This window comes from Myotis nattereri (genome assembly GCF_964212035.1).
Source record: "Myotis nattereri genome assembly, chromosome: 2".
NCBI classification, from domain to species: Eukaryota; Metazoa; Chordata; class Mammalia; order Chiroptera; family Vespertilionidae; genus Myotis; species Myotis nattereri.
The window spans coordinates 170,790,980-170,803,456 of record NC_138076.1 but is presented as its reverse complement, the minus strand read 5'-3'; the positions used below and the strand labels follow the sequence as shown (position 1 = coordinate 170,803,456).

At 37.9% G+C, this 12,477-nt stretch overlaps 1 protein-coding gene across 2 annotated transcripts in view; it reads left to right on the top strand.

The window, feature by feature from the left end:
* Window positions 1-10,063, top strand: part of TMEM117 (transmembrane protein 117) — a 443,674-nt gene extending 433,611 nt beyond the window's left edge. For both annotated transcript variants that reach the window (XM_081084824.1, XM_081084825.1), the window contains exon 8: window positions 7,759-10,063. In XM_081084824.1, the coding sequence (XP_080940950.1) occupies window positions 7,759-8,405 (647 nt within the window). In that variant the 3' untranslated portion in view covers window positions 8,406-10,063. The remainder of the gene's footprint in view (window positions 1-7,758) is intronic.
* Window positions 10,064-12,477: the final 2,414 nt, after the last annotated feature.

Sequence of the window (12,477 nt, the reverse complement as noted above, 5' to 3'; positions counted from 1 at the left end):
GCCCCGAGTCCTCAGGAAGGAAGATGCTGAGAATGGCAAGAATCTCTCTCCCAGGGAACTGCTGTGGATGGAGAGGGCCATCTGACACTGATGAGTTCCCACATTTCAAAGCATTAGGCTTTGAGTGGTTTTTAATCCTGATTCCGAGCTAGTTTTCCTTATGCGTGTCAGAAATAACCTGAGTTGTTGCATCTGTTCAGCTCCTCTGGGTCCCCCTGACAGACGGTTTGCTGCAGTATGTATATCATCGCTGTCTATGGGTGTGTTCAAATATTTTTCTGGGAATTTTTGTTTCAGTAACAAAGCGGGTAAAAGGTTAGTGACAAGGTCACCCCGGTGCTTTTAGCGCAACCCCAAGTAAATGCTCAATGCAACTGTGCAATCCTCTCCTCGGCCCTCTGCCCCTTTACCTATAAGGTGAGTGCAAGGATGGATTCAAAATGTGATGTATTGAGTCTCAGGAGGTGAGAGAGGAATGGGCTCTCAATTCAATCTCAGGAGCTCCTCTGAGTCCTATTAATGCCAGTCCCGGTGGAAGTTCTGCCATCTGTCATCCCAGCCAGACAAAGGAAGGGTCCCGTTGGTGGCCATCATCTGAGTAAATTAGGCGGGGGCTGGGGGGAAAGGCCGGAGGAAGGCCGGTGCCTCTGCGAGGAGAGAATTCACACTGTTGGCACGATGATGCCCGCGGGAACTCTCTCGGCAAAAATGGAAAATGTAGAAGTAAACAAGCCTCTGTGGCGTCTGTGTTCTATTTCAGTTCCCTGCGCGGTGTGAGGGCACAGGTGCTGCACGATGGCGAGATGGGGAAAATAATGAATAAAACCCTTCGCTTTGTTTCCAAAGGTGCATGATTTCTGGCAAATGAGTTCCCAGAGATTGTTTTTTAAAGAGCTCTCCTGTGTCCATCAGATCATGGGACGTGCTAGGGAGGGCAGGCCAGTGGTCCATCGGGCACAATATTCTGTCGGACAGAATTAGCGAGGGACTTGTTATAGGGAGATAGGATGCATGCTGTTCACCATGACAGTCCCCCAAGATCATGAAGTTATCCAGAGTACACAAGGACCTCTTGCTCTTCTCTCAGTTGTGAATTTTTTTTAAACCTTCCCTGAAGCAATTTCCATCATCAACACATTTATACAGCTCTAAGAACGAACTATGTTTACTTCTACCTAAAGCAGCAATTCATTTTATTTGTCCAAAACTCATCTTCTTCAGGCCGTAGTTGCTTCGCCCATAACCTGTGAGTCCTTGCTGCCCTGAGCTGGCCTCCCCTGCCCCCCCTCCCCCAATTGATGTGTCCTTATGCATAGATGAGGATTTTCGTTATAAAACTCACATGCCTTCGTACTCAGAGGAAGAACTTGAAATATATAATTAATCCATCGTTGATACATGAATATTTTATTTTCCAGATTATATTAGATTTTAGCAATATCCCGGAATTCAAGAGATCATTGTAACATATGTATTTGATTCGAAGGATAGAACTTCACTCATTGTATTTTTTTTTTTTTTTTGGACACACTATCTCAGAGCTTACCTATTTGTTAACAGACATTTTCTGAGTTAATTTGTGTCTACACCGAAGCTAGGATCTAGGAAATACAAAAATGAACCTGACATAGTTCCCAATCTCAAGAATCTTCTGTCCAGTCTTCAGTACAACTAGATAGCTTTTTCTTTCTCTTTCATTATCACAAGTTTCTGCCTCTACTCGTCATATCAGATTATGTCCTAAAGGAATAATCTCCCACTTAGGAAGCCACAATGACAAGAGAGGCACTTTGAGAAGCTATATTAAGTTGTTTTTAAGTCTTAAGAAGATACTTCACCAACTCAAGTAACTCTTATTAATTCAAAAATTATTTAGTAAATATCTTCAAGTTTCTAAATGGTATCCTCAGGGTCCAAGCACTTAATGTGGGTTCTAGATGTTCGTAAATTCCCTAGGCAGGGACTTAAAGAGATGTTAATGCAATGAGCCTTGTTTTCACTGCTTTTGTCTGGAATGAGAGGGCATTGACTATGGCCAAGAAGCCTGTTGGAGCCTGCTGTTATTTCTTTAATTATCCAAAACTCATCTTCTTCAAGGCCAGGGTTTCTTGTTATCCCATAATGTAGTGGTTCTCAACCTTTCTAATGCCGCGACCCTTTAATACAGTTCCTCACGTTATGGTGACCCCCAATTTCATTGTTACAAATTGAACAAAATTAAAGCATAGTGATTAATCACAAAACAATATGTAATTATATATGTGTTTTCCGATGGTCTTAGGCGACCCCTGAGAAAGGGTCGTTCGACCCCCAAAGGGGTCATGACCCACAGGTTGAGAACCGCTACCATAGTGGATACTATGGATACTAAATGGCTTTGTGGAATGTGATGGCATCATGCATTTGTTCTGGATGCCAGAGTCTGGCCCAGTGTGGTATCCACTTGGTGGAAGGTGCCCACAGCACAGCTCAAGCACAGTGCTAGCTGGAAACTACTGGGTAAAAGATTTTTTAAAATATATTATGATTGCATATTTGAATCCTGAAAGTTTTGTTACCTGGTGAAAATATCAGTCCTTTATAGGCATTTTTCCTAGTTGAAAAAAATGACAGTTTCCTCCAAATTGTCGTCACTTCCTATGGTAAGTGAGGGTGATATTTAATGGGGAATCCTTTTAAAACTAACTATCCCAGGATTCTGTAGACTCCCACAAAGTAAAAAGATAAAATTATCATTATATATCATTTTTGACAATCAGTATGATTCATTAAAAGCACAATATACAAGAAGGAGGTAATCCCACCAACACCATGCAGTGATTTCTCATTAAAGGAGACAGTGAGATATTTCAACAGGGAGATTAATCGAAATAATGTATGGATTTGTACCCTGCCTCCTTGCTGATTTACATTATGCTATGTCATTGGAACAACAGGAGGAAATGCAATATCTCTCCTATGATCAATGTTGAAATACCAAACCTCTTGTTGTGGTTGGCTGTACATTCACAACAACACACTTTGGGAAATGAAATAGAAGCACTTCCTATCCTTCCCTTTTTTGGGCTTATAGCCTTTCCATGTGAGTTATTTCAGGGACTCAAATTTAGTTTTTATGTTAAGCAGTGTTTCTCAAAGTATACAAGCTTTTTTTTTTTTTTGAGGAAAGCTTTCTCCATCTGGAAATGGTGTACCCCATCTTTTTGCTCTAATGGTGAGATTTTCTGACCCATCATAAAACATTAATGTTTAGGCAATGTTTATTTCACAGACTCATCCAAGAGACTCTCAGGGCTGAGAAGAAACCATAAGGCTTATATAGCTCAGTTCCCTCACCTTATAGACAAGAACAGCAAGCTTCAGTTGTCCAACCAGGTTTTGCTCTCTGGGTTGCCACATCTCATAGGGCAAAAGTAGTTTTTTTTTAAAGAGGAGAAAGCATTACCAAGGTAACAAAACACTCTGTGGGAAAATGTAAGAATGGATGTTAGAGAAAGATAAACATTCTTTCTCTGTACAAATGAATAAATGGACCAGAAGTTATGCCAAGAGGTCTGGAAACAAACAAAAAAGTAAGAAGACCCATTCCTTCTAGATTTCCAGCAGCTTCAAGTTTTGGCTGAATGGCCATGACAGTATGGAGAAGGACAATGCTATAGCATAGAATAAGGAAATATATCAGTAGGCATTCTGCTCAGCCTCCTTTCTGTCCTCTGCACTTTTTCATCGCCACATGGCTTCTCGGCTGGTGTGGGAGTGGAGCTACTATCTCCTGTCTTGTAGCCTCAACTTATGTGTATGTACAAGACCTTTGCTCAGGAGCAATACTGCTGCAACCAGTAGAAAAATGACCAATTGCTATAGGTTTTTTTTTAACATGTTAAATATGCTGATTCACAAAGTATATTTTCATGTAGCTACACATTGGATCCTCTTAGGTAACTGGCCTAGTAATATCTACCCAATAATGTTAGTACACAATAATTCATTCTGTTTTATCCAAACTGGTCACCTTTAAGATATATCTTTGTTACAAACCCGTACATACTCTTTTTTCCCTCTGCTCTGTCACCGAGATCCTATAGTGACTGGATTAAAGAAGTAAAGAAATTGTAAAATAATACTACCCTACATTTTTGGCAAACAATATATTTCAGAGAACTTCAAATAACAACTTCTCATTTTATCCTCACAATAATCCTTTGATGCAGTTACATTGGTATTATTCTCCATTTCACAGAAGAAAAAAAATTGAATTCACGGAGCTAGTGAGTAAAAGGATTTGGGGAAAGAGGAGAAAAATCATAAAACTGGAAGGCATGTAGTTCAATGTCCTCAATTTGAAAATAAAATATTGAGGTCTGGAGAGGTTAAACAGGTTACCCAAGGTTGTATTATTCAAGTTCAGCGTTAGAATGAAATCTCCATCTGCCGATTTCCAGCCTGCAGTTTCTGTCACGAGGGTATTCCCTCTCACAAATGGGTAAAGATGTGTTAGAGCAGGGTGATGGTACCCATTAACTGATGTCAAGCACTGCATTTTTAATGTGCTCTCCCTCCATCCCATCTAAATATTCAAAGTTCAGGCCACATAAGAAATAACATACAGTGATTCTTTAGTGTCAAACTTTAGTGGTCAAACTGACCCAGCACCATTCATCTGAGATGGTAGAAAAATAATTTCAAAGTAGGAAAAACAGCTCTTTGTATCTTCAAGGTTTCTTCTTAGCGTGATCAGAGTACAGAGCTTTATTTTTTTTAAAGGAGTGACTATTGATTTCAGAGAGGAAGGGAAAGGGAGGGAGGGAGGGAGAGAGAGAGAGAGAGAGAGAGAGAGAGAGAGAGAGAGAGAGAGAGAGAGAGAGAGAAACATCAATGATGAGAAAGAATCCTTGATTGGCTGCCTCCTGCATGCCCTCTACGGGGGATCGAGCCTGCAGCCTGGGCATGTGCCCTTGACCAGAATCTAACCTGGGACCCTTCAGTCTCCAGGCCAATGTTCTATCCACTGAGCCAAACCGGCTGGGACATAGCTCCATTTTTATTCTTTGATTTTTTTTCCCTTTGTCTTGAAACATTCACTGAGCATCTTTTCCCCACCAGAAAAGCACTTTTCTCCAAGCTCCATGGGCCTCCCTTTCTTCTCCTTGATTCTGTGCTGCAGCTTATCTTCAGTTTCTGATCTCCTGTCATCACCATAGAAACAGGGACTTCTTTATGGAGGCCCTTTCCCTGTTCACTAGTTTATCAAAATGACCTAGAGGGGAACAAGTCTCTCCAAGGGCCCATTGTGAATCAAGAAGGTGATGATCAGTCATCCAAGTTCAAGGACCTCTTCCTCTCACCATTCAATCTGGCTTTCTAACACAGAATTCACAGCAAGAGGGTATGTAGAAATCTACAGCAGAGAAGCACCCAGAGCACCTCTCTCAACTTGCTCTCTGTCATGGAAGCTGCAATCCCATGCCTCCTGAACAGGGGATGAAAAATCTCTGAATGTTTTCATTTCACCCATCGCTCATTCATCTCCTGCCTTTCTTTCCTTGCAGTATTCTTCATTCTTTTTCTTCTCTCTCCTCTCAGCCTCTTTTCCCCCCCCCATATCACCTGATTTTTTTTTTCTGTAAGCTGTTCTATCTGGGGCATAGTAAAAAAAAAAAAAAAAAAAAACATACTAAAAGAAATGAAAACATTTTCTAAACTGCTCTCTATCCTGTTTTTCTTTCAGGGAACACATGAGTTACTACTTTCAAAATCCTTTCTATAGAAATTAGCCCTCAGTATTATTCCATTCTCTCAACATCTTCAGCACGTATGGTTTGATCACTCATTAAGTACCTCTCAAATGTGGCTTCTTATTTTTATTTATCTATTGATGTCTCTATCCTGTTTCCCCAACAGGAAGAAACATATGTCCTCAGCATTTCCTAAGGTATCCTAAGCAGAGTCTGTTATGAGCACAGTAGATGTTTGGTAATGATGCTCACCTTTGTTCTTGATTGCATTTTCTGGCTTTAGCTTCATTTGTTTCTGGTTGGTTCTTAGTGAGAATTAGTTTCAGTTTTAAGATCCAGGAGGGCATGAGTGGCTTGAACTTCACAGTGCCAGACGTTGTAGATGTCTTATCATATCTGGAAATGTTTTCAGTGTTCCAGCCTACTTTCTAATGTAGGTGTGAAAAATAAATCATTCAGGGAAGAGCTTCCATTATAAATATTATAAATCCTATGGAGTTGAATAATTTCAAAACAGGCAGAGTTATAATGCCTCTTCATATAGTTTACATAAATTCTCTGCATAGAGAAAAATTGTACCATCCCATGCAAATGAAGACATTATCATGGCTTAGGCAAGGCTTTGATGATAATAATAGGAACAATTACGGACTACCTATTACACTAGGCACTGTGCTTAGCATTTAATAATTTCATGAAAAATGCTAACAGCTTTAATAAGTACTATTATTTTCTGCATGCAAAGAAATTGGGGTTTAGAGAATTTAAATAGAGCCAGGGTTAAAACCCTTCAACCTTGCATGTAATAGGAACTTGAAAATGTGTAATGATGATGATAAAATATTTTCCTAAACTCCTCACAAAGTTTTATTTTAATATAGCTATATATTCTGTGAGAGTACATATTGCAAAATACATTTTTTATCATTCTTGTTTTAGTAAGTTTGCCCAAGATCTTACCTCTCTCCTTTCCCATAAGTTCTATAATCAGGTGAATTAGTAATTTAATAATATTTAATACTTATTATCTTCAAATACAAAATAAAATAATTTTGACATGATACAAATAATAATTAGAACTAAAGCTTCTAGAAGCTGTTACATATGTCACCTAATTTGCTACAGCAAATCTGTGAGGTGAGTATTGCTATTTTATTGTGATAAACTTGATACTGTCAAACTTGCTATAAATAGTGATTATAATAAAAATTACAATGGCATGTAGTATTCCTTAAAAATGTTTTTCACATTTTCCATTTGTAGAAATAAAGATATCACTAGATAATATGACTTTTAAGAATATATTATTTATATAAAAATTTAAAATACTACAGAGACATCATGGTAGTTACAATCTCTCCAAATCATGTCTTCTAAAACAGTTCATTAGGGGTAGTTATATTTATATGTCTGATAAATGCATTCTGTTCAATGAGAATTTGATGTAGTTATTTTTAACATCTTGAAGTGAATTCTCAAGGATTATTGATCTGAATCACATCAACTAATGGTTTAATCAACAGGTCACCTGCAAACAGCAATGTGAATTCAATTGATATGCTGCTGTGCTTGCATTGTGAAATGATTTATTTCTCACCCAGACATTACTATAAAACTCTAAGAGATATTGAATTATATGTTGGCCTTTTCTAAGAATTCTATTAGAACTTTGTTTTTAGACATTAAGTGAAAGGTTCTAGAGAATAACCTACATGGGCCCAAATTTGAATATAACCTGTGGAGCCTATAGAACAAGGGGACTTAAACTAGTTAATATAAATACCACAAATTACTGGCTGAGGGACCTACAGTTATGTTTTCATATGCCTACCATCCATTTAGGAAATTTCCTTTGCCAAATTTCACTTAATGGCCACATAGCACTCTCAAAAAATGAATTGTTAACAGGTCTAAAACATTAACAATTTATATTATTATACCATTATCTCCTTTTTATTGGAGTAAACTGTATTGCAGTGTTATGAGTCTTTGACTAATATGCAGTATTTCTTTTTTAATGCAGGTAAATGGTTTAACTATGGGATTATCTTTCTCGTCTTGATTTTGGATCTTAATATGTGGAAGAACCAGATATTTTATAAGCCTCATGAATATGGACAGTATATCGGCCCAGGGCAGAAGATATATACAGTTAAAGACTCAGAAAGTTTAAAGGATTTGAACAGAACCAAGCTGTCCTGGGAATGGAGGTCCAATCATACTAATCCTCAAACGAATAAGACGTATGTTGAAGGAGACATGTTCCTCCATAGCAGGTTCACAGGGGCTAGCCTTGATGTCAAGTGTATGGCTTTTGTTCCAAGTTTGATAGCTTTTGTGTGGTTTGGATTCTTCATTTGGTTCTTTGGACGCTTTTTGAAAAATGAGCCAGGCATGGAGAATCAAGATAAAACTTACACTCGCATGAAACGAAAATCCCCATCAGAACACAGCAAAGACATGGGAATCACTCGAGAAAACACCCAGGCCTCGGTGGAAGACCCGTTGAATGACCCTTCTTTGGTTTGCATCAGGTCCGACCTCAATGAGATTGTCTTCAAGTCTTCCCACCTAATGTCGGAAAACTTGAGCTCGCATTTGAATGAGCCTGCCAGCGGGACAGAAGCTGACCCTGATCCAACGACTTCTAAAAGTACACCCACGAACTAGATTCACATACTTGGATACAGCAAAAGAAAAAAAAAAAAAGCAACCCTGAGTGTACCTTTCAATAATTTAGTCTTTCTTTTTGTAAATGTAAGGTCTGCTTAATGTTAGGTAGAGAAATACAAACAATGCCACAACGGTGCTCAACATGCTTTTTCTAGGACTCATTGTTTTCTATTTGTATGATGATACACGTGCCTACTATATATCCAACAACCCTCTAGAGATTGCTTTTCACAATTGCACAAGCTATTTACTGACTTTACGGCGTAGTAGAAAATTAGCTGATTACCTGTGTATCTGATGTTCAACCATAGTGGTGCCTTGAGACATTAAACTGTTTTTAATTGTACCAGAAATGAAGTGTGGAAGAGTTCTCTAATCTATGTCACATGGTGTTTCTTATTTACTTATATACAATTATTTTGATCTATACTTGATGTCTGAGCAGAAAAGAGGGGTAGCCTAACTGTGGCTCAGGAAATATCTCTTGGTTTCTTATTCAGCAGTGGGGTTGGTGACTTCCATAACTGGGCTACAGAGATGCGTGGTGATTACCTTTGAATTTTTATTGGCCATCCACCAAATGCAAGCACCGAGGCTAAATTCCATAACAGAAGAACGGTAACCCAGCACGGGTCACTACTTGTGAAATGTGACTTTCCCCACCAGGAATTGCAATTAGATGATAATACTTAATTATGTTTTCCTAATTAAAGATAAATTGCTACTTGATTAAAAATGCTGCCCTTCACCTTCGGGAACAAAGTTTAAGAGGCACAGTTGGATGAACTCTCAAATTTATTGTCATTTACACAAAGCCCTAGAAAACCAAGGAACTGAAGTTTTAATCATGTGAGGGTTGCACAGCCTACCATCTACAATATTTGTACGTCTTTCTGTAAATATGGCTCTGGACAGTGAAAATTGAAAATCAATATATGCCAACCCTGAGCAAGGGAACTACTCTAAAAGTCATGCAAGGGAATCTTGTGAGGTAGAAAAGACCTTGCATGAAAAGATATGTTTAGTGGCTTGTTTTGTGTGCATTTTTTTTATTTAAGAATTAAACATTTCATATTAATAATTAAGAAAATTCTATATTATGTGCTGTCATTTTTGTTTATAATAGAGGGGTTCAATTGTATCTTAGTTTAACAACAGCCCCTCCCCCTATTTTTTTCTAAACTCCATGCCAGACAAGTTAAGAAATGGAACATTCCCAATTTGCCTTTAGTTTTTTTCCATAAATTACGGTAACATGGTCCTTGAGGAGATTGGGGAAGATCACTTTTAAGGCAAAATTGTTTTTTGTCACATACCAGCACAGCTGTATTTTGTCTTTATGATTTTTTAAAATCTCTCTTGTTTTGATCTACCTGCTTTTCAGCGTGCAGCATGCTGAATTTAGCATGCATAGCACAACTCTGCACTTATCTGTCACTTGAGAGCCAGCTTTTATAAACATGTTTCTGCAGTTGTTTACGCAGCAATTGGAGCCATGCACCTGCTGGATTTTCTTTACCTTTAATAGCCATGCACGGGACTACTTAGGATCCTAAGTGTCTCTGACACTAAAAATGCAGAGGTCAAGTTCACTGTAGTAACCCATAGACCAGCCGTGGGCAAACTACAACCCGCAGGCCGGATCCGGCCCGTTTGAAATGAATAAAACTAAAAAAAAAAAAAAAAAGACCGTACCCTTTTATGTAATGATGTTTACTTTGAATTTATATTAGTTCACACAAACACTCCATCCATGCTTTTGTTCCGGCCCTCAGTCCAGTTTAAGAACCCATTGTGGCCCTCGAGTCAAAAAGTTTGCCCACCCCTGCCATAGACCATACTGATCAAAGAAACTTATCCCTGGCATGTGGTTACATTGGTCATTACCAAATTAGCATAACATAGAGGATTCAACTTTTGCCTGTAGGACAAGGAAGGAATACCACCTAGAACAGTGGTTCTCAACCTTCCTAATGCCGCGACCCTTTAATACAGTTCCTCATGTTGTGGTGACCCCCAATTTCATTGTTGCAAATTGAACATAATTAAAGCATAGTGATTAATCACAAAAACAATATGTAATTATATATGTGTTTTCTGATGGTCTTAGGCGACCCCTGTGAAAGGGTCGTTCGACCCCCAAAAGGGTCGCGACACACAGGTTGAGAAACGCTGACCTAGAACTATATTTTTATTTATTCTTATAGAATGAAGAAGAAGGAAATTGATTTAGAAAGTGAGTGTTTATTGTTAGTATATAGTGTTTATTAAAAACAACAAGAAAAATGAACATACAATAACTCATAAACACAGACACCAGTATGGGGGTTACCAGAGGGAAGGGGAATGTGGGGGAGTTGTAAAGGGTAAATGGGGTGAAATATGCGGTGACCAAAGAAGATTTGACTTTGGGTGGTGGGTATACAATATAATATATAGATGATGTATCATAGAGTCATACACTTGAAACCTATATAATCTTATTAATCAATGTTACCCCAATAAACTTAAGAAAAAGTTAAGATGGTAAAAGCTAAAAATAAAATCTTAACACAGTAGATGCTTGAAAATATATTATTTGAGAATCTTTATGTGGGTATTAAGAAAAAATATTCCAATGGAGGAAGTAATTAGCAGAAGTAAGGTAGAAAAAAACAAAACAAACAAACAAAAAAAACCACGCCAAACCTTAGAGCACTATGCTTCTGTGTTTCTAGGAATTAATGAGAGAAGCTATCAACCGATATGAAATATATCTTTAAAAATTGCATAAATATTAGTAACAAATGGAATAATTTCCAGGGATGGCACTTTAATAGTCAAAGAAGATTTGAACTTTCAAAGGCTTCCCGTATCTAATTGTATATACCAATCTTGACCTTTTTATCTCCTTCTTTTCATCCCCCCATCTTTTTTGGGATCTTATATATTCCATTTGCACATATACCAATTAAAGGTTAGAAAACTTAAAAAAAATCAAAATTAAAATCACACCCATTCATGTGTAGTCTTAGATTCTAAGTTATATACCAATGGACTATGACTCTACAGAACTTTTTGGACTATTGAGAGAATTTTTTTAAAGCATGTGCAGTAAACTCAGAAAATGAAGAGTTTTAAGAAAGGATTAAATATCACTAATCAGATTCTAAAGAAAGCACAACAAATGTGATGCCTTAATTGCAGTGGTGCTTAAGGAATATAAACAATTATATTTCTACTGTTTAGTAATTACAGTATTTTATTCTGGCAGAGATGGCATTAATTTAACATGATTTTAGTATTCTACATTATAAAGTATTTCATTAGTAGTTTAAATGGGAGATGAAATAAACATCATGAATTTAAGCCTGATAATATATGCCTAGACATAAATCTCATCACCACATGACCACTTGTATAACTATAGTTAGATACCTCATCTTCCCCCTGATGGTGGCTACTTATCATGTTCCCTTATCTTTTAGCACATCTTAGATCACCAGTGAATCCTATTAGAAATATTAAGAACTATCTCTTTCCCATTTGCTCTAAAGTCAGCCAAACATGAAATCTTTTACTTTTAAAGCTCAGATTTCGCAAGTAGTTTCCAAAAGCACTACTGGCTGCCCATATGATGGAAAGAAGTCATCCCACAGACACACAGATTTGAGGGTGGGAGTCAATACCACGGTTGAGTCTCACCACTGGGCTCCATTAGCAATTGCTATGTCATTTGGCTGTCCTGTGAGTCACCAACACAATCCACTATGAAACATGAAAAAGACAATGCTAATAAATCACTCTTAGCTGTCCCTACAACTGATGGCTCATGAAGCCAGCTGGATTATCTGACATACACCCCAGACCTCAGCACCTCCACACACACCCCATCGCCTTATCATCTATCTCCTCACTCTAAAGTTATGCATCCACTATCTGGGTATTATGTTTTTGTTAGCTTTTCCTGCTAAGACCATTAAGTGGCTCACTGGTCTATCTGGTTTGATTTCCTCCAGGTTTGCCCCTCAGAACCAACCCTAACCTCTTAGCTAGACTCACCTTTAAAAGGCGGGTAGGAAGCAACTTA